This window comes from Uloborus diversus, chromosome 2 (genome assembly GCF_026930045.1).
Source record: "Uloborus diversus isolate 005 chromosome 2, Udiv.v.3.1, whole genome shotgun sequence".
Classification (NCBI taxonomy): domain Eukaryota; kingdom Metazoa; phylum Arthropoda; class Arachnida; order Araneae; family Uloboridae; genus Uloborus; species Uloborus diversus.
Genome location: NC_072732.1, coordinates 140488013 through 140511614, shown reverse-complemented (window position 1 = coordinate 140511614; position 23602 = coordinate 140488013). Strand labels below are relative to the sequence as shown.

At 34.0% G+C, this 23602-nt stretch overlaps 1 protein-coding gene across 1 annotated transcript in view; it reads left to right on the top strand.

Annotated features, from left to right (window-relative positions):
• LOC129217375 (netrin receptor UNC5B-like) overlaps positions 1–23602 on the top strand; it is a 408265-nt gene that overhangs the window by 113128 nt on the left and 271535 nt on the right. The window contains 2 exon segments of the mRNA XM_054851665.1: positions 12434–12573; positions 17047–17266. Of these exon segments, the coding sequence (XP_054707640.1) occupies positions 12434–12573; positions 17047–17266 (360 nt within the window).

Genomic DNA, 23602 nt, shown 5'->3' with positions numbered 1-23602 from the left:
TGTTTTTAACTATATCAGACACTGTAGTTTTAGAAATCCCATATATGCCAGCTAATTTTCTCTGGCTTTTTCCATTTTCAATTACTTTTAATATTTCATACTTTTTATTAATCTCAAGTTCAGCTAACTTTTTTTGAAGTCTTTTTATGTAAAACTTACAGTACAAAGAGCAACAAGCTCGACTCTCGCAGTTCATAAAGGCAAAATTAAAATGTCCTATATCTTAATCCCTTGCACCAGAAACATGTAACTTTTCTCATTACTCATTAGCAGGCCCAGATTTGCGTACCCGCAGTGCGAGGGGCCCGCGTCCTTAAAGGGGCTAATAGCCCTAGAAATTGATGAAAAATAGAAAAAAAAGTAGAACTAAGGCTTATCGCTTTTCAAATAGACACTGCTGGTCACTAGGGAGAGACCCTACATATTTTGTTGCAGGGGGCCCAAAATGTACAGATCCGGGCCTGATCTTTTTAGCAGAATTCCTGTGCTGCCACAACGTATTGCAACTGAAAGAAAAGACTTTGAACTTTTTTACTGACACCTATTTTCATTGAACAGAGTACAAAAAGCTATCTCAAATAGAACAACAAATGAAAAACAAGTTTGGTGAATAAAGAGCAGCATAAGCTTTATGCTGCTGTTTAGTTAGTAAAATGCTAGTATGTCATCAAAGCATTAAAAACTTTCTTTGAAAGCAATAAAAAAAAAGAAAAAAAAATATTATTATGAATAAATAAATAATAAAATAAAATAATATGCTGAAGAAAGTTGAAAAAAATAAACCAAGTGGTCAGCTTACAAAGGGTTTTTTACAATACTTCAGACCAAATTTGGCGTACATTAGTGGTCAAGATAGACAGGTGGTCAAGTTACAGAGGTTTTCTGTCATTATAGGAGATAGGACTAATTCCGTTCCTGACAAAAGTGGTCAACATTGACAGGTGGTCAACTTACAAGGGTGGTCATTTTATAAGGGTGGTTAACTTTACAGGTTTTACTGTATCGCGCTTTTTTGTTGTCTCCCGACAAGAGCGATATAACGAGGGGTTACCGTACTGTAAGATTTGCAGGAGGGAACGATGTACTACCTCTTTGTCTGTTTGACCCCCTCCTTTCTTAAAACATTTGAGAGAGATACTCCATTCTCCTTTTTCACCCAAAGAGCTCAGCCAGAAAAACGCATGATCAGATTTTCCCCCTTGATTTGAAAAATCTTCTTGCAGTTTTATGCAGATTAAGCATTTTACACAAGACTTTGCAAGGATGATCAAGTTCTGTTGGTGAAACAGTGGGACTTGGCTCAGCTCAAGCAAAATTTTGTCAGAAGAGTACTTTTGATTGATGTATATAATACACGCAGGAATGAATTTTGGATTCGCCATTTTAAAGCTACTATTTTTAAGTTGTTCAAGAATGTTTCAAAATAGCATCTACTAATGAAAAACAAATCTTTTTTCTTGAAACACCAATTATTGTCTGAATAAAATTGTTGTTCCAAAATATCGAAAAATTGCTGAAATTCAATTCATGGAGTAGAAAGAAGGAAAAAGCAAAGGGGAGGAAAAAACATGCAAAATAAATTATTAATTGTTTCAATAGGCCGATTATATTCATTCTGATTCTTAGCATCATTTTTGTCAATGTTTGGTCTGGCAGTAACAAAGAAAATAATGTTGATAGTAAATAAATTTCTGTATGAACTTCAACTAAACGACTTCTCTCTTTTTCTCTTTTTAAAGGTTGCTTTAAATCACGACTAGTGTGATTGAATCTCGATAAAAAAGTTTTAATTCTGTATGTGTGTTTGTGTAACTTTGTGTGTCTTTGTAACTCTTAAGTTTTACTGTTTTTATTTCCTCGTTTGACTTTTTTTGCGTTTTAATATTTTCTTTTTTCTTTCGTTCTCTCTCTCTTTTTGTGCGTAGTTTATATACTGAAATTTTGTGTTTGAATATAAAGAATATAATTTTTTTAAAGATTAAATTTATGCAATTTTATAAAATACAACGCCTGACAAATTAAGTTATTGAATTAGGCATCTCCTATATAAGGACTAGAAAGTTTTTATCTTGGAAAAAATTTCTGACACATTTCTTAGTAAATATTTTAATCGGCGGAAAAGGGCATATGAAATAATGTAGAGTGAAAACCTTAATACTAATATAACGAAAATCGATGCTTGCCCACAAATGAGCTCGTTTAGCTTTGGATGAACTTCTAGTAATTTGTAAGCAATAACTTGCAAGGAAGCCTACAGCATCTTTTCAGGAGATGGCTATAATTTTTTCAAAATGCCATCAGAAGAAGCTTAAATATTCTTTCTTAATTTTAAAGCTAATTACTTTTCCAATCATTAATTTAAAATTGATTAAAGTAATTATTCTTTTTAATTTCAGCCTTTAATATCCATAATGTGGTGAGTTGTCTTTATCGAAGAGCTATTCTGGAAAAGTTCGCGAGTGAACAAATGCCCCCTTTGTATCCCTCTTTCGGGCACCAATAAGGCAATTAACTTAAACATTTCATGACATCACGCTGCCATTTAAAAACTTTGAGTTCAAAAGCATTCCCTGACATTCTTATTAGTAAGTCTGTTCCTCTTTTGCAGTTTTACGAGCAATAATAACCATAGAGTAATGTGCTGAATAAGCTTTAAGTTGAATTATGCAAGGGAACGAGTTAATTACTTCAGTGATGAAAAATTATGCAATAAAAGAAAGAAAAGAAGAAGTACATAATCTTGTTCCTGTTGACTATGTGTGCATATCAAATGCTGTATTATGTTTCAAGCATTGAAAAGCAGAGAATTCAAAAGAATTATTTTTAGCGCCTCACAGATATTTTTTTTCTTTTCTTGAATAAAAAAATTCAAATGTTATTTCTTCGTGGTAGATATTTCTAAAGTAATTTATTTTGATTTGAAATTCAAACAAAAAAGTTAAAAACAAATTGAATGCGCAATATAGTTGACTGTAAAAAACACGAAAGCCGTATTATTCTTTTTCTTTGGAGACTCCCTTTTTGGACTGAAAAGTATTTGTCTCAGTAAGTTTAGATTCACTAGTGAGGGAAACAAATTCCCCTACTAAAACTTCTAGTCTCTGAAGACGAATTTTATGTGGCTCCTTTTCAAATTTACTTTTTCAACCAAGTAACTTTTTGGAACTGCGATTATTTTGCTCATAAACCATAGCTTTTGTTTTCACCACAATGCTTTATAAAACCATTCATGTTTGATTTAATTTTAGTCATTCAAAATCTATTTAAATTATTATTTTATTTTTTAAAATTAAAACCAGATGAATCATTAAACAGAAATCATTTTGAGCATATGCTTAAAAAACTTATTTTCTTTTCATTATCCATTCACTCAGTAAATTAATTAAAATAATGAGCTTTTGCTTCAATAAAAAATTTTATTTGTTCAAATAAATTGAAATATTCTGCATCATTCAGAAAATTCAACATAATTTTGCATAGAGATCCTTTTCTTCGAGAAAATTTTAGATAAAATTCTGCATATGAGATCATTTAGTTGTTCCGATTTTCTTTAACAAATTGACCTTTGAAGTCTTTTTTTTCTAATATTAAGTTTAAAAATTCATTGCTTATTGCTTTTAAGTTTCTTAAGTATTAATGCCATTCATTTATGTAGTTTCTTTATACCCTGTGACCCTGTGCCTTTTTTTTTCCTGTTTTATAAGTCTTGTCATCTTAATTCCTTCTTCAATATTTTTATTTATTTGCTTTATTTTTTTCTGTTAAAATTTAGACGTACTTGCCTAATAGTAAGTTACATTTAAAAAAAAAAAAAAACTGCTTGCCGTATGAATTGATAACCACCTCCTTTTTAAAATCGGTTTTAAAAGTAAATTAATGTTGAAAAAATAACTACAGACATTTCACAGTGCTCCACAGTAAAGAGATAGAAGTAACACTCAGAATGAAGACGGTAATGTAACCCGCGACCCCCCAACCTCCCCAAACAAGAAAAAAAAGCATAGTATACCTATTTTCACCTTTAGGACTTATTTGCATGAAGACCTCCAATTTAGAAATAAGGTAAGATGGTTTTCTCCTAGAAAAAACTTCAAATTTATAAGGGCAGTGGCGTAGCCAGAAAGAAAATTTCGGCGAAGAATATCACTAGTTTTGCTTATTTTCTAGTCAAAAAAGCAAGCTCCTAAATTTCGGTGGGGATTTTTTTCACAGATGGCCCTTTTTCCTCTGGATACTCCACTATGTAAGAGGATAATACTCTTATAAAGGGAGAAAAAGAGACCTAAAAGCAAAGAAATGAAAATTATTTTAACACCTTGAATTGATCATGACATTTTTCTCCCTTCACTAAATAATACTCCCCCCCCCCCCCCCCAAGGACAGACATAGATCAACGAGTGCATGTACCACCTAGGGGCGCCCGGATGGTAGGTCACGGGAAGTCACTGATTTTCCAAAAAAAACTCTTCATTCGGCAAATTTTGTCTGACGAATGACGATTCGGAAAATTTGGAGACATATTGCAATGTGAAAATACGCGTGTTGTCATTTTCATTAGAAGTACTGGTACCATTTTTTTTAAAAATTATTATTCGGCAAAACTTGTAGTTCCATTCGGCAACTGAAAATTTCCGCCCACTAAAAAATTTAAACTCGTGGCCCCCTGGTATCAACTTCAGATTGCCTTACGAGAATGAATAAACTTTTGATATTTAACCCCATAGATTTTAGACACGGTATTTAAGTCGAGGTTTACAATTGCTCTTTCCTATATCTGAATTGCTCCTTTACATGCATTGCAAAAGATTTCTTTGTTTCACCACCCGTATTGGTGATACATAGAGATCCAGAGATTAAATTAATGTAGATCGGAGAGCCCGATCCGACATTGTCGAAAGGCCATTTCCAGCATTGTACGGGGCCCAGATTAAGCATCCGCAGCAGCGCCCCATGTTTGCAATCCCTTTTGTCCTCAATAAAGGACTGCGGAAAGTCAACGAGTTAAACGCTGCTGCTGCGATTTGAGCAAACTCCCGCTCTTTGGTACACACAGCGGCGGAAGGGTTGCCAGATGCGAAGGTTGACGTTTCTCCGGGACGCGGAGGTCAAAATAAGTGTTTTATCTCTTCCGCAAAATAAGGGAATTTTTCGCGGTATTTCTTTTCCCGTTTCTTTTTCACTTTTCTCTTTCTAGAAAGTTTCAAAGTTGTTAATTGTAAAAAAAAGATTGTATTATGTTTTTCTTATGTAATTAAAATCTGAGCGTATGTATTTATGTCCAAGTTACTTCTCCCGAATGCCAATGAACTGACCATCGAATCAGGTATCGGTACATTCCTAATTTTCCCGTCTTTGTTTGGCTATTTAACATAATCCTCCGATAATAATTAGCGGATATATCAATTAAAAACTATTAATTATGAAAGTTTCATTTCGACATAAAATCCCTATTTTTCGACGGCTTTTCTCCATTCAAATTATTGTTCAGTGCTTCATCTCAACTTTTCGTAACAATGCTTTTATTAAAATCTGTAGCGGTGAAGAAAATCATTGAGAAAAAAGATCTGTTGCCATTTATTTTCTCGAATATGAACAAATAAAATTCTGACTTTTGTTTTGAGACTTTTCCTGTACGTGCAAAGTCGAGCGACTCATCTAGTATAAATAAATTATCCAGAGAATCAAATCAAACCGGTTATCAAACGTTTTTTGAGTTCGCGTGCTTGCTATTCCTTAGGAAGTAACTGGCGGAATCAAACAAAATTTGGTCCATATGTTGCCCCTAACAGGAGCAGGTGCTGATTCAATTTTGGTGTCAATAGCTCAAACGGGGGTTGAGTTATGGAACGTTTTTTGTCGTCAATTGTGACTGCTGTATCTCAATAAATAACGAACGGAATCAAACAAAATTTTTTTGACAAGTAGCCCTTAGTGGGTATAAGAGCTGATTTTATTTTGGTGTCAACAGCTAAAAAGAGGGTAGCGCAATCGCCCGTTCTTTTTTTTCATTGTGAGTGCCGTATCTCAAGAAGTAATGCTACGTTCTGGTTGAAATTTGGAATATATGTGAATCCATACGTAAACAGGCTTTGGTTCAATTTTGACTCCAATCGCTCCAAGAGGTGTTGATTTTTTTTGCGAATAAAAATAGTTTTATTAATGCAACAATAAGAAAGATAAATCGTAATAGATTGTCGTCTGCGTATTTCTCGTGATTTTAATTGTATGGAAATGATCGGAAATATTCTATTCTATTCTATTCAAGAGTCACAACTGACTTCAACTGCATTTATGTCGAGGACTGCATACTAAGTGCCTTGCCTCCATTGTTTTTATCGGAAATATTATCTCAATGATTTAAAATTTTTAACTGTTGCCATCTTATGTTTGTTAATAAATAAAATATTTGTAATTAATTCAAGTAAGGCTTTTAAAGTAACTTTCAATTTTCGCTCTTTGTTTTGTTTTTACAATAATTCAGACATTGGGATGGTCGTCAAGTTTTTGCATGTGTAATTTCGTTTTTGTTAGGAATATTGCTTCCTCGTCAAGCATGGGGAGGGATCAGAAAAACGAAAAATATAGAAGAAAGTTTTGTGATGACCACAACATACTAGTTTTATTTCATTTTTTTAACATTTTGAAATTGCATATGTAATTGTAAGTAAACTTTCTTCGTTTTTTAAAGATATTGCTTATGCAAAAGCTACAGATTGATGCTTCTATCTCTGATAATTTCGTTCTGTAACTATATTTTCTTTACACATGAACGGCATTCCACTTTCATATAACTTATAAAAGACACTATTCATGTTGATTGTACTCATCTCTTTGTGATATGAAATAAATCATTTTTCAAAGAATGAAAAAAAAAAAAAGGAAAGAAAAAATAAAAGAGGAGGATAAAAAAAAAAAAAAAAAAAAAAAAAAAACAAGAATCAGAAGCAATTATTTCCCCCGTTACAGTTCAGCACAAAAAACATGATGGATGAAACCTATTATTTTTAATAATAGACTAAAGTTTAATTAACTGATTATTATCTGCAAATAAGTTCCATCTCGGAAATTACTCCAGATTATTTTATCAAAATCTTAATCAGTAATTAGCACGCAATCTATTCTTTATATGAAGTAAACTTGGGGGGGGGGGGATACTCTTTTGGTCGAAAGAAAACAACATTTCAAACTTTTTTAGGAAAGTATTCTGAAAAAAAAACAAAAAAACTTTTCATATCTTTAGAACTTTACATTCAGTTTTTGCTCTCTGTTCTCTTGTTGAAAAAAAAAAAAATAACTTGGAAAATGTAAAAAATTTTATATAAAACTAATGTGATAGTTTTGAAAGGATTTTAACGGATACAACGAAAGGAAAAGTGGTGTGGTGTAATCTCATTCCTCCCTCCCCCCTCTTCGTCTTTTCCCCTTTGTTTTATTGTAAGTGAGTTAAAATTTCAGTGCATCATTATCTGCTGAAATTTTTACAGTGTTTTCTATGTTTTAATTTGAAAAACAAATCGAAGAGCATAAACTATCTTATTATTTTTATTGCATTCTTCTTCGAAGAAAGATATTGTGCATTTTTAGTAAATTTAATAAGGTCTTTGAGTGAATTTCTTTAAAGCTTACAGAGACGTTCCAAAATTGCATTCATTCTACTCCAGCCTGTTTTGCAATCCATATTACAGTTTTTATAAATTTTTCTAAAACACAATTTTGCTGGCATTCATTTTTCCGTGGTGGTTTCTAAAACGTTTATTATTTTCACGCATTTTCTCTACGCGGTATCGTTATCAAGTTACGCGTTTTCATAACATCCTCAATGGGGATGTTTCCTTCAATCAAAAGAAGTACTTTTTGTCACTGAAATTGATAGAATAAGCAAAAAAAAAAAAAAAAAAAACATGAACCCAGAAAAAAAACTTTCATTTTCCCTACAATTATTTTATAATAAATTTTTTAAAGTGTCCGATTTTTCAAACAAGGCGTGGTCTTGATGACGTCAAAAATTATGCTCTTTGGCGCATCTTTCTACCACGTTTTCACGTTATGATAATAAAGAAGCGAATTAAAATTGCGCTCTACGCTTGCTATCAACCATATCGTTGCCTATACACGTGAGTAAAGATGCGAATTAAATATTTTGCTCTGTGAATGGCAACACTGAATGGCATTTCATCATTTGTGATGTCATCGGACTGAAGCGTAAACAATGAAAGCGCACCGATTTAAGTATTTTTTTAAAAATATTAAACTTAAAGAAATTATTTAAAAAATGGTCAGATCCTATGTTTTGAAGCATGCTCTTTCAGCAAAAAAAAAAAAACTTTAAAAATTTTGGAAGCGACCCCATTGTGGAAGTTATACAAACTGACAAATGGAATGAAAGTATGAAAATTTCAATTCAATTCTCAGCATTCTTTCTCCCACTGCTTTTTGAGAGATTCGTTGCAGCTAGTCGAGCAATTTTGTAATTTCATAATACCGGTATTTGATGAGATAAAATACCGGTGTGTTTTCGATATAATCTGAAAGTAATAAAAAGTTTCAATTGAAGAATTTTCAATTTAACTCATAAAATATCTACTTATACTTTGAATCTGCATTTCTTTTCCCATGATACAAAACCATTGTTGATGTAAAAAATTGACTTCAAACGTACAAACTAATAAAATATCATTGAAGAAAAATAGCGGAAAGAGTGCAAATTGATATTGTCATTACTAGATGGTGAGATGAATCGAGTTTTCGTGCGCTTTTGTGCGCCATATGTTTTTTTTCTATTAACCTGATCACTCATTTTCCTTTTTGTGAAAGTTAATTTCGAGTGTAATTTTGAATTCATTTGTCCTATGAACAATTTATTCAAACCATCAAATGCAGTAATACTTTATTATTTCTTTTTTAACCTTTTGTCTCAACTGTATTACATTTTGACAATCTTTTTCTTGTTAGCGTAACAATTGGTAATTTGCTGTCATCAGTATTGGTTTGTTGTCCCGTCTCGCTATTTGGCTTTATACTTTGCAAGATAATATTTAGAAATCATATAGTGCCTTAAAAATTAGCATAGAGGTAAAACATAATTAATTGAAACATATTTTCAGATATTTACATAATTTTAACTTTAAAGAATTTTGAAAAGGAAGTGAAAACGAATAAGAGAAACTTACAAGATCAAATTTAGTCAAGTTTATCTAAGTTTCAAACCAAAGGGCTAATAAAAAGCAAACACAAACCTCCCCTGCTCAACAGAAAATGGTATTAATATTGAAAAATTATCTTATTTCGGAAAGAAATTACAACTAGCTATAAGAGAAAATATAAATAAATTATATATTAAAAAACAAACAAACAAATAAATAATGATGCACACAATACAAAAGAACTACACACACACACAAAAGGATTTATCCAAAAAATAACACGCAAGAGACCAATTTATTTGAAGATGAAGGACTTATAGACAATAAAAGGAGATGTAAATTCAGAAAGTGTACTTTCAACTGTTACTATTGTTAATTTTTTATTATGACACTTGTTCCTTCCTTTTATATTTGTTCACAATACGTTTTCATAAATAATACATTTTTCGTACAAAACTATGAAATGTTGTGACGAAACAATATGTTTTCAAGCATTTTTTGAGAAATTTCGAATACCGGTATTAATACCGGTATCACGTTTTAAAAATAACAAATACCGGTATTGAATTTTTGGTCCGGTATTGCAATCCCTAGTTGTAGCCGATGAACTTATTTTTATTTCAAAGTACAGGCTCTTAAAATACCTCACTCCCGATTTTATATTTTCTTATTTGATACGTTTTTAATCAGCAATCCGATGCAAAGCGAAAAATCGGAGTTCTACTGCATTCAGATTCTAGTATCTCAAAAACATAGTAAAAATATAATTTATAAACTATTTGTATTTGATAATCTGAGAAATAAATTTTGAATTAAGGGACATTTAAGTCCCTATGGCCCGTAAAGAATAAATAGTTAGTCAGTGGGACTGAAATAAAGTGAAATCCCGTTACAACGAATACCAATGCAAGGAATTATCCATTTCATTGAAATAAATTTTCAGTCTGGATTGGACTTTTATTACATTGCTTGAGTTCCATCAGGGCAGCAGAGAACCAAGGCGGGCCCCTTGTCAGTTATGTTGCCGGGTCCCTCCCACCCCCAAAAAAAAGGAAAGGAAAAGGGGAAAAGAAGAATGAAGGGGGATTAAAAAGGGGGGAGGTAAAATAAATCAAAACTGCTTACTAGAAAACAGTAAACTCTATTTTAAGTGCTACGACAGTAAATACAGAAAGAGTAAATTTTTCTTGATCTTTATGTTTTCTCTTTTTCGGAGTACCCCCCCCCCCCCCCTTTTGTTTCTTCCTTTCGTATTTTTCTCTTTTTTTCTTTTCTCCTTTGCGTCAGTGTCGCCGCCCTCCCTCCCCCCCCCCCCCAGGCCCGAGCCCCTAGTTTCCGACTAGGCCGACATGGCCTGTTGCCGGGCCCGAGTTCCATTACAACCAATTTCTCGTCACAACGAACAAAATTTGCGGTCCCTTGAATTTCGTTGTAACAGTATTTCTCTTAATATATTCTTACCGCAAAGCATGAGTTCGTCCGTGAAGATAAGATGAGGGAAGGGGGGGGGGGGGGGGAACCCCCATCTCCCGCGCTTCCGATTTATGGACCCCCGAACACAGCACTAACAGAGGATAATGATTTCTTACATGGAAGTCGCACGCGTAAAGTCGTGTAAATCTGCTGATGCGTCTGTAAAGAAAGCTTTCTTATTCCGACGCCACTGTGGGAATCTTCTCTCCCGGAGGCTGTGGAACTAAAGGATGAAACTGAGGGATGAAGAGTGAGGGAGAGTTATCAGGGCGTGAAGTTAAACCGCGCGAGAAATTGCTCTTTCTGGTAATACAGTAGCCGTGTTTAAGTAACTTCCCAGCACCTGGGTCGTGTTTCTTTGCCGATGTGTCTAAATTTTTCGTTTGTCTTTCTCTATCTGTTCTTTTCTTTTGTGGGTGGACTGCTTTCTGATGGAAGTTTCCACTTAACAAATTACTTTATTTCCTTAAGAAGGTTAAAGAAGTTATGTATTGTTGCCGAAAGAACTCCATAATTAATTTTTAAAAGTCGTCTGCGAAAATACGATGCAGCTAATTGTACTGGAAAATGACGTCATTTGCCTGGTGACTTGGCATGTGAAAAATGGAAAATCAACTTTCCTAGAAGTTTTAGTGAGTACTTAAGTCGGAGCTTTTTTTGTTGGTGAGGTAGGATGCCCTCTTAATTGAATTTTTAAATCTCAGAAACAAGGATGACTTTTAAAAATGAATTTCTGAAAGTCGTCAGGAAAAAAACGGAGCAGCTAATTGTACTAGAAGATGACGTCACGTTTTTAATAGTTTGGCATGTGGAAAATGCGAAATTAACTTCTCTAGCAGATTTAATGAATACTTAGTTCACAGCATTTTTATTGGCAACATGCAGGATGTTCTCTAAATTGACTTTTTTAATCGCTGAAGAAAGGAACTCGAGAACGAAAGCTATGCAAGTGATTAAGCTTAGCTTGTAATATTTACCACCAATCAATTGTATATGTTGCTAAATGATCCAAATTTTAATTTTTTTAACTTTAAAAAATGTTTTTTGTTTTAATGTTTTTCTAATAAGGTTTTGCCTCATTGAAGTATTTTTTTAACATTTGAAATGCGTCTGGTAATATTTCTAAACTATAAACGTATGCAACATGTGAAAAAACTAGAGACATTTTTAAGGTCTCATTTAGGACCCCTACACTTTTTCTGAATGTAAAAACTCTACCTCTTTGGTAAAGGTAAGAAATCTGGATAATTACAGTATTTCGAGAGCAGTTACTGAAACTTTGTATTCTTACAAATGATAACTATCTTTTCTCTTGAATCAACGATTTAATGATGCCACTCAAATGAAGCTGAACTTTTTGCTTTTCTGTTGTGAGATATTTTCTTAAATTAAAAAAAAGGCATGCATTTTTAATCGGAAAAAACGCATCGAAGTAAGGAGGATTTTTTTCATTCTAAAGCAAGAAAAATACTTAGAGAGACCCAAGAACAATGTACTTTTTTTGCATTGATAACCTTTAGGACATTTGTAATATTGACTACAGTGAACTTTTGATAACTTGAAGTCCCAAGGGACTGGCTAAAACGTTCGAGTCATCGATAGTTCGAGTAATGGGAAGTTTCCACAACAATCTTAAGAGTTTGGGACCCGATAAAGGAATATTCGAATTATAAGCTTCGAATTATTAAGATTCGACTGTATTTACTAAATTTCGTTGCTCATTAGTGAATACCCTATATAGCCTTTTGGTTATATCCGATGTATTATAAAATATATGAACATTGCTTCTCTTGCTAAATTTCAATAATCTATTTCAGGAGGATTTTTGCTGGACCCTTTACCAACAGAGGATCCAGAACCTTCAACGACGCCGGTATTTTTGGAAGAACCTCAGGATTCTTTTGTTATTCGAAACAAACCCGCTACGTTGTCATGCAAGGCCCGCCATGCACTGCAGGTGAGTTTCACCGAATTGATGAATTGAGGACTCAAGGCAGAAATATGACAAGTGACTTTTCGGTCAAAATTTTTGTTTCTCATAACTGAAATTGATATAAATATGACAATGAATTATGTTATTTGGAAGAAAAATATATCTGGTCTGAGCATTGCAGAATATAGAATGTACTAATGCCTTTGAAACATTCCACAAATATTTTTTATAAGTTGGGAATTGGCCTAATGAAAAATTCACATCGTGTGGCATGTGGCCTATCACATCCTTGTCCCGAGCCCTACAATTGCTTTCTCTACTTATTGCGAATTGGTTTATTTAAAATGAATGTGTTTCTTAAGTGGTTTTTCAAATATTTTTTACACGATTGTGGAATTGACTGGAAATTCTACTTTTTTTTCCTTTTGTAACCCTGATTGTTGAACATGCGTCCCTTGATTCAACTTTTATTTACGAGGAAAACCATTCAACGCCTGGTAATGCAGTTACTGATATTTAGAAGCTCTCCGTTGCATCAACTTTTATCATGACAGTCAAATTTTTTTCTATGTGCATGAAAGTTTCTTTTTTTCACGTTCAATTCTTCCCAACTGAATTCTTAAGCAAATCTTATCAAATTCTTAAGTTTGGGCTACCCTAAACAGCACAGTAACTATAATAAGACTCTCATGTAAAAGTCGTGTGACTCACAAAACGTCACTACAAAGTCATCAACATTTTGCAAACAGCTTATGAACGTCAGTCCGTGGTAATGTCATGAAGTAATGTAGTGACGTCTTCAAAATGTCAAAGTGACCGATTGCAAATTAAACTGTTACAGCGTCGTCACACGTGAAACATGCTACAATTATGTCAGAGTAACTTTCGTGAAAGGTCACGATTCTGTCACTTTCACTGTGACCATTGTGACTTGCAGTGAAGTCCATTTAACCTTGCCAAGATATGTTGTGCAATTAGGGTGTTCATTATCTTGTTCTTATCCTTTTTAACCCCCGACTAAAGAAGGAAGAAGGGGGAGGGGTTATAACTTCGACGTGTCTGTGCATCTGCTTGTGGCACTGTAGCTCTTTAAACGAATGAACCGATTTTGATAATTTTTTATTTTATTTGTTTATTTATTTATTTTTTTAATTCGAGACTTGATCGTGGGTGTTCTTAGCTAGGTTTTGTTTTTGTGTAATTATCGAAGATATTAATTAAAAACTTCAAAAATTCGCGTTTTTTTTTTTTTTTTTTTTTTCAATTTTGGCAGTGAAAACATTAAAAATATTGGTACCAATTGAAAGAACGAAGTTTTCTGAGTCTGATAAAATTTGCTTAGAGCTTCTTAGTTATATATGGAAGAAGTGAAGATATAACTTTTTTTTTTTTTTAAATCTCTAAAGCAGATTTTATAAGTCAATCTGAGCCATTATTCACGCGATTGGTAACTATGTCATTCTTGGGCGACAAGGAAAGAAATATCAAAGATTTAAAATTCTAATATGTTTCCAGTTTGTGTTTTTTAACAAAAAAAAAAAAAAAAAAAACCTGTAATTTCTTTTAGCATATATGAAAGGCTTTTAAAACAATCTTAAATTTTTCCTCTTAATTCTGTTTTTGCGACTAGCCAATTTTACTAGTTCTAACTAACGTTCTGATTATCTTTCCTTTCCCTTGTTTCCTGTGAAATCTGGAAAAAAATTAAAAGTATTTGAATCCTGTAATGTGTTCTTGCTCGCGGAGCTTCTTAAAATGGTATAGGTAATCAGTCTTTTTTTTTTTTTTGTTTAATTTTTAATTTATTTATTGTTAGTTGCATTGACTAATGCATTCGTAGTAGCTTCAAGACGTCCCTCAAAGTTAAGACGAATCTTGATAACTTTTAGACATATTTTCCATAAGACTAACAAAACAGAAATTTAGAAAAGTCAAAATTAACAACATAATTTCTCTCAAAGCTGACTGGAAGCAAACTTTCCCTTCAACGGAACACGAAATGCAATTTAATAAATAAATATAATGATAACACAAAATCTCGCATAAACATATTCATCCGATTCCGTTCTTCTAGATGAAAAAATTTCTCCAAGAAATCCATTAATGTGGTTATGCATAAAAATAGTTTAATTTTCTGCCTGCCCGTCTGAATTATAAAAATACCTCGGTTTCTCGGAGCTCGGTTGGAAGGTTATAAGATTTCATTTTCAATTACGATTAAATCACAACTGGTTTTGCCACACGCCGTTCCTCATTTTGATCGGCCATGTCAGATTTCAAGAAAGCCGAGCTGCGACGAAAATCTCATTTTGAATTATTTCTGTCCGCTCCAGAGGCAGCTGTTTTTAATTTAATTTTGATATTTCTTCAGAGCTAACGTTCCGTATTAAACTTTGATTAAAGTGAAATTTTTATATGTTTGGAAAACTTAATGTAGGGTAACTATTGATGATACTAAAGTTGAATAAATAACGTTCATGCTTGAAAAGTAAAATAATAATTTAAAGAAAAGAAAAAGAAAGAAAAAAAATAATAACGTAAAATTGAACAAAATTGCAGATTACTGTATACACGTGTTCCGGGTTTATAAGGAACTCCTTTTTCAATTCAAAATAAATGAGCTAATGGCTTTTGTCGGATGGGTTTTCATCCATAAGCTTACTTATTTTGCACTGAAAAAAGGGGTTCCTTGTAACCCGAAGCATTTTTTATGGTTCATGAAGATTTTAATAAAATGAAATTTATTTTATTTATATTTTGCTATTTTATCATAACAAACATGTAAGTATGGGAAATTAAATATGTTTATACTGCCGTGCTAAGCGCGAAAGTCGTATCAGCAGTTCAGTTCAAAATGCGAAATTGCAGTTTAAAGTTTTGCATCTCCATGTAGTATTTGATTCAGATGCAACTTTTTCAAAATTTTTTAAAAAATATTTCCCGTTATAAATTATTTTATTTAGGTGCAGTGCGACAGAGAATCACCTGGGAATCGTAACTCAGTTTTGATAAAAAGTACAGATACGACTTTTGTGCTTAGCACGGCAGTGGGCTGTATTCAAAGATTGAAATTGCGTGGTGGTTTTAGTTATTTTTATTGATTTTCATACAAAATACCGAACTGCTCCACAAAATTTTAAATTGCTCCTCAAAACCACCACAGATGCTCCTCAAATTGTTCCTCCAAGGATGGCAACCCTGATATTATTTGAATGGAAGTATCTTAGAACGTAGGACATAATATACTAGTTCTACACATACTTATGTTAACTTATTAGTTAATTATTTAAAAGCCTCTTCATCTTTATATAAATCGAAAATTAGGTTTCAGAATTGTTATTTCTTAAGAAATTGTTAGACAAAGAATAAGTAAAAACTAACGCATTGACGTAAGGTACGGTGTGTTTTACTCGGGTAATTTTCTACGGGAGTTCATTTTCCCCCGAGATATCAAGCAGCTTTCAATATGAGTTCACTTTTTTTTTTTTTTTGCTCAACACATTACAAACCATAGTTACCATACAACAACAAGATTGGAATATGGAGGAAGCGTTAAGACAACACGAGTTATCTCGTGGCTTGTTATAGACTGTTTGATCGAAAGACAAATATATTCGTCCATAGTGACTCCTGAAACTATATGCAGTAAAACCCTGATTTTAAGTTTATCAAAGAACTGGGTTAAAAACATAAAATGCGAGAAAACGTAAAATACGGGAAATGCATAAACAGCATATACTCGAATATTTAGTTATACTCAAATAGAATAACTAAAGATAGAAAAGATAACTTTTGTGTAAAATATATTTTACGGAAAAAAGATTTTTATAATATCATTAAAGATCATTTTAAAACAAAGCTGCGAATCCGCGGGCGTTTAGGTTAAAAAGAGTCCGTTATAGTTAAGTGATTTTTGGTCATTGAGTTCAAAGTAAATGTAGCCTCTTCCTGGATTGAAATACTTTACAAGGTTTTTTCATGGTCTTAATGAGAAAAAAAAATAGTCTTCCACTATTTGTGAGCCCTTTAATGCAATATTGTAAGATGGGACGGGTTGTGCTTTCGGTTCTTCATTAGTGGACGAAAAGTCCATAACGTCGGCTACGGATGGCTCGGTAGCAATTCTGTTTTCATAGAGTAACTCTCAACAGCATGGATTAGCTTTAAAGCAAAAAAAAAAAAGAAAAAAAGAAACATTTGCTTATTTTAGAACATTTTCCCTTTTGTTTTATTTCCCACGGAAAATGAAATGCGGGAAATTCCTAAACAACAAACTCGATCCGGGCAACATTAACATTATTAGTGTACAAAAAGTTGGGTCCGGATGAAATAAATATTCCTCCACCCCCCCCGTGAAATGGGGGGGGGGGTAGGGGATGGAGGAAAAACGTAAATTCTGGGGACGTAGAATCAGGGATTCACTGTATGTGATTCGACAAAAATGAAAGATATTTGTTAAAGGCAAAAATTCGTCATGTTCCTACATTTTTTTTTCAGGTGTACTTCGAATGCAATGGACGGTTGGCAGAGCACAGGCAGCACAGTTTGCAGCAGTACGTGAACCCGATGACAGGTGTGCGACAGGTGGAAGTGTCTGTCGATGTCACTAGAACTGACGTGGAGAAAATTCTCGCAGGGGATGTCTATAGCTGTGTGTGTCACGCTTGGTCTTCCACTGGACGTATCAAAAGCAGAAAAGCCGTCGTCAGTCTTGCCTGTAAGTGTAAAATTTATGTTCATTATCTATTGGTAGTTGAACAAAATAGGTTGCACTAGGAAGCAGGGACGGATACAAGGAAGGGGCGATGGGTGCGATCGCCCTTCCCTTGGGGGACTCTCCACCGGTAATTTTTCAAAAATGAAGTTCAAAAAACGCAATGTTAGACGCGTTTCCATCATGTTGGGAGAAGGGAGGTTTGGATTTGGGACCCTATCTCGGAACTGTTTCGGAATTTAAGTCCAAAACTTTAGTGATCAATATTTTTAAATCAGCCCACATAGTATAAAGTAAGTAATAAAAATCAATCGCCCCTCCCTTGAAAAATTTCTGGATCCGTTTTTTGTTAGGAAGCGTCTTACTGTTGTACTTCGTCACTGCTACGCTAAAACATTTGATGGTATGTTGCACTTTGCACCAAAAAATAGTTTCTATTTTCTGGCCACAAAAGGTATATTTTAGGACAACTTACACAACTAAGAACCACAGTATTTTAAAGTTAAGTGCCATCTTTTGTAATCAGAAAACTTGCACCAATTTTGAATGTCACATACTACCAATTGTTTTACATTATTCAGAGTTTCTGGATAAAATTTATACATTCGTAACGTTTTTGTGTGTATATAAGAAATCAGTTCAGTCATGAGTATACTTCTATAATTGTTAATCACATCACCAATAAGACTTAAGCAACTTTCAAAGAACAACTTGGAGATAAAGGCTTGTGAAATATCAAATCAACTACGGTTTCATTTTTCATGGAGAAGAAAATTAACAGAGTTATTATTTTTGACACCAAATTAGTCAACAGAGGTGCGAAAACCTGGTTAAAATAAACGAATTATGTGTTAAAGGTGGTGGATTACCAAAAGTAGTTTTGGGACAGATACGAATCTAAAATTGTCTGAATGTGGAAAATGAGGAGAATAATTTTTTCTTGGAGTGAAATAATTAATAACGTTTTGGGAACGGGATAGTGCGTTCACCGATCCTTCCTTTCACTGTCTTAGGAATCTAAATGCGTTGTGAATCGGGCTTAAATGATCTGCATTCATATGCTTTCTATGACAAAACGCGTGTGATAATGCCTAAAAAATATTCAGTCAAGTGTTAATTTTCTACTGTGTCTTGTTTTTCTACAAACTTTTTTTTCCTGAATTGATTGTATAACTAATAATTAAATTTTTCTTCCTTATTTAACATGTATAAATATTTAATCTACAAAGTGTAACTTTTTCGACAGGATTTTACTTTGAAGGTCGCTTGCTTCTTCGGCTTAAATTGTCATTGTAGTTTGCTTATATGCGTTTCGTCAAATGATTTTAAGAGAAAAAAAAATTTAATTTCCTTACATTATGCGTATTTATTGATTCAGAAGCACTTTTTTTTTTTTTTTTTTTTTGGAAAATGTGTTAGATTATGCAGTGGTGTTAGTGATCTGAAATTGCAGAAAATTCCGAAAATTTTGGGTTGCCGTTTCCGAAAGTTTTGTGCTCACAACACATTATAAAACTAAACAGTTATTGAAAAAAAAAAAACTTTGAAAATGATTTTTTTCAGTAATTTGAAGAGTTTGTACGGGGAGGGGGGTCAAGCTTCCTAATAGTTTCAGAAAATTTTACACTGTGCTCAGAAAGTTTTACTTGAGTCCGATTGCACCACTAAGGCTATGTAAAATGAATTTTTTCTCGAAAAAGAAAAAAAAAAGAAAATGAAGTTTCTACGGAGTGAAAAGTATTTTAGAACAAATATATTTTGAGCAGAAAATTTAATAGGCTTCATATTTAAACCTTTATTCTGAGTTCTATTGATACACTGATGCATTTGGAATAATGTGTGTACCTGGGGCGGCTTCCTTTTGGCTGGCGTAAATATATTTGCATCAAATTGGGGCAGGAAGAACGGTAGTTTCGTGTCAACGGAATACTGAGTAAAAATCTTGAGAAATTTCATTCTAAAGCGAAAGTTGGTTGACAAAATATTGAGCCACATTTGAAGGATCCCTGTTTACAAGATGAGTAACCCTCCTCATTCTTAAAAGATTGTTTGCGTAGTCAGTATATATAAGGCTTTTCAGATTTCATAAGTGTTCAACCGGGACACCGGAATGCCCCCCCCCCGGGACACCGGAATGCCCCCCCCCCCCGGGACACCGGAATGCCCCCCCCCCGTGTCACGAGCATTCAAAAGGGTGCACACCCCTGGCTGGCTTTTAGAGTATTTTGCAAGGCAGTTTATTCTCAAAGCTATGAGTTACTAATTATGTATCTAAAACAAGGGAAATAAGAAATGACACATGCAGACAAATTTAAATGTTCTACTTCTTGCATGTTAATATTTAAAAATAATTTTAGTAAGAAGAAACACTTAGAATGTGGAATAAAAAATTGAACAATATTTATTTACATATATACTTTTCACTGGCAAGGACTTTTTTTTAGAAAGTCTTCTTTGGTTTTAATCTTGGAAAAATCCTCACGAGCAAATCCGATATTGTGTAGTAAGTTACAAAAACTAGCTAAGGTATTTTGTAACTTACTACAAAATACCTTAGCTTTGCCATCAATCTTTGAGTTGAACAGCACCATTGCTGCGGTCGCTCATCTGGTTTGCTAATTCTATATTAGCTACCAGTTTGGCTCTCTTAAGAGATTTTTCGCCTCCAGCTCATGTGATTCCTATTCCGGGCTTCTGAGTGCTAAAAAGCACGAAACTGCAGTCCTCGGATGGAATAACTGAGCTGGCGGTTGTATTTTAAGTAAATCCGATATTACTTTTACAAGTTAATGTTACAAATGACAAAGTAATTTTCCTAGCTAATCCTGCTCAGTTAATTATTTTCAGATTTTTTTAGTCACCAGTAATCAAATTTATTTTTCATCGGGACATGAAGTAAATCGGCCGGGACACCGGGATTTTTAACTTTGGTTCTGTAATCGTGGGAAACGAATTTTGTCATTGAAAATATTCTTACCTGAAAAAATATATGGACTGAGAGCATTTTTTGCTGTTATGTCACAGCGGAAATGCGACTAATTTCTTAATCTTCCGCGTTGTTTTTAGGTGTTCTATTTGAAACGCCATCTGTCTCCTGTGCTCCAATCTTCTGCAATAAATCAAGCTTTTGCGAGAGTTTTACACGGCAAGAAAAAGAAACGACCTAAAAAGGATTATGGGTGTCATTTGGGCGGGATATTCCGAGCGCTGTCTCTTTTCTTCATTAAAAAAAAAAAAAAAACCATCCCAACATCTGGTGAAGACTTTAATGGAGGAGGTATATATCATAGAAGTGGAAAAGTGAGTTCAAAAGAATCAGGCTCAAAGCTGTCGACGCGTTTATTTTTCTGCGTCCCATTCCATAAACACTTTTCTCACTTATTCCAAGGAGTAGGCTTTACCCAAGCCCCCTGGATCTTGCTGGAACCTTTCCGTTTATTTTGAGTGGGCGACGGTGAGGAATGGTGCAAAAGCACTCGAATTAGGCTGTTATTAACCAACCCTTCTTATTCGCGTTGAATGCGGTAAATAATGGAAGTGATATTTTTAAACTGGGACGGCAGAGAGGGAAAATGAGATTTTCCGAAATTTCCTTCTTTAATGAATGTTGAGGTTTAATTGATGGTTGACGCCCATATATTTCAGTGACGCGCAGTGATTCATTTGAATGGGAACGAAATATACGAGTGCCACATGCAGCGAGTTGTATTTAGATTGCTGCATTTGACAGTATGAATCCCGAGATGAATTCTGCATTTTGTTGTGTACTGCATTAAAAACTGTAGTTGCTTTTGGAGGAGTGTGTGTGTGTGTGTTTTTTTTTTTTTTTTGGGCGTCATTAGACGGGCTTGCGTGTATTAAATCACATCAAAATTCGGAGCTATGTTTTTCCCCCCCCAAAATACAGTTATCTAAATGAAGTAATTTGAAATGTGTCACGAATTGGAAAGTAAAAGTTAATGTGATATAAGTTGTTAGGGAGGTCTCATTCTAAACTGATGAAGCGTTTTTTGCTGTTCCTGCAAAGATAGTTGAACCTTACGGAAGGACATGAAAGGGGAAAAAAAAGAAAGTGGAAGAAAATAAAAGAGCGTTGACTCGGGCTTTAGAAAAAATATGTAACTGTTAATTTTGAAAACTGGTATTTTATTTTGAATAATTTCCATTTAATAATTGTTTTAACCGTTGTGTGTAAAATAACTTTGGGTCGTAACTTTGACAGGAGAGAGATCTACAAATCCTATTTTGGTGTACGGTAAAGTCGGCAAATTTAGTTTTTCACCGAAAATTGTTTCGCTTGTGCAAACATCTGTTATGAAAATTTGCATGTGGGGGGGGGGGGGGGAGCTATCATCCCAGGAGGGATGAGCAGCCCTGTGTATATTGTGGTTTAAATATCTTAGTTTGGGTAAATTTTAATCTGGGTTTTTATAACTCGTTTAGATATTCATTCTTGTAGAAATTAATGTTTTCTTTGTAAATTTGCTTTTTCCAGACATTTTTTTTATTTTATATTTCTGATCTTTCTGTTTAAATAATCTTGCATATACGCTTTTCTGCAGGCGTGTACACTTATCCGTACAGTACATCCATCATTTATCTATACTTTGGATCTGTCTGCAAGCATCAAGCCACTTGTGTGCGAATTAATCTTCTCGCTGCTAATTAACAGTTTGAAATGCTCTATGCAAACATAATTCTCTTTCACGTTTGATGCACGAAACAAAAAAACAAATGTAAACTAGAACTACTTCATTTTATTAAGTACTCCACGAATAATTAATGTTTATCTATTTAATGACAAAATAAGTCTCTTACGTAAATTAGTTTAAGACCACAAGGCGTAAAAAAGACAAAGAATACTGTAAGAAAGCGGCAAGTTGAATCATTGAAAAGCAAAAAAAGAGTTAACTGACGAGTTCAAACATTTAAATGAAATCCGAGATATATAAATACGAGTGAAAACAAACAAAACGCAGCAATAAATTCTCCAAACAAAGCGATAGCCGCCGAGGAAAAAAAAACTTTCCCTTCGTTTAATTTTGAGAGATCGATTTCGTTTGCTTAAAGCTACGGATTTAGTAACAAGCTGCATCCAGTGGCGGATTTGCCCAGGATTGTCCTGTAGGGGGGGGGGGGGGTCAGCACCCCCCTGAATTTAGGAAATCAGTATATTTTCATGAGAGTGGGGCGCGGTTTTTTCTGTTTTTTGGCATACACTGGGAACATGTGCCTCAATAACTTTGCTTCCCTCAGAACATTTCAGAATGACGGACCTGGATTTACCATACCGCAATTGGGAGCCCCCACCCTCTTTTTTCCGACATATGGGCCCCAAAAAGGATCCAAGACTGCACTTGAGTAAATATTTGCGTTAGAAAAGAGGGGCCCAATAAAATGCAATACGACGGGTCCCCAACAAAGGAGTATTCAGCTTCAAGTTTTGGAGGAGGTCAAAGAGCAATTTTAGGGCCCAGATTGGGGATCTGAGTCGAGTTTTTCGAAGAGTAGGTCCTAAAATACAGTTTTAGGGTACAATTGTTCACTCAAGGGGGAGGGGTCATGACCCCATGTCCTTCCCTCAGGATCCATGCCTGACTTTTAAATGGGTAAATCCACAAATGAGTGCATTCAGAATTTTGTGAATAATTCACTGGCCAGAATTTGCTTTTGAAGTGGAGGAACTCTAATCTTACATTCAGGGGAGTCAGGGGCACAGAAATTTTTGGGCCCGCCACAAATAACTTTTGTGGACTCCTTCCACATATTTCAACAGTAGGGCCGAAAGTTGTCCCATCTCCCCCCCCCTGTGCACCCATGCTTACATTACCATACTAACAATCGGGTGTCCACAGGGAGGATTATGGCGCAAGTTGCGCCAACAAAATTCTTGTGTGTGGGGGGGGGGGGTCTTTTTAATTTATTTTTTGAAGTTTATTAATTGATTTATTTTTAATTTAAAATATTTATTTTGTTTTATTTTTTTATTTTGTTTGTATTTTATTTAGTTTACCTATTTAGTGTGTGTGTTTAGCGTGTGTCATAGGCGTAGCACAAAGTGTTTCTAATAAAATAATAATAATAATTTTAAAATAAATAAATATAAACAATAAAATAAATAAAAAAGCGTTAAAAAAAAACAAAAAAAAAATTAAAAAAAAAAAAAAGGATTGAGAAAAATTGAGGGGAGGATTTGTGCCATTGAACTTGGGAGGGGGGGGGGATGGGCACTCCAACTAGCAATAAAAAAAATTGCACATATTCAAGAGTTCTGGTTGGGTTTTACTCATAGACTAATAATAAGAGTAGACCGAGCTTTCTCATTCTTGCTGATGAAGA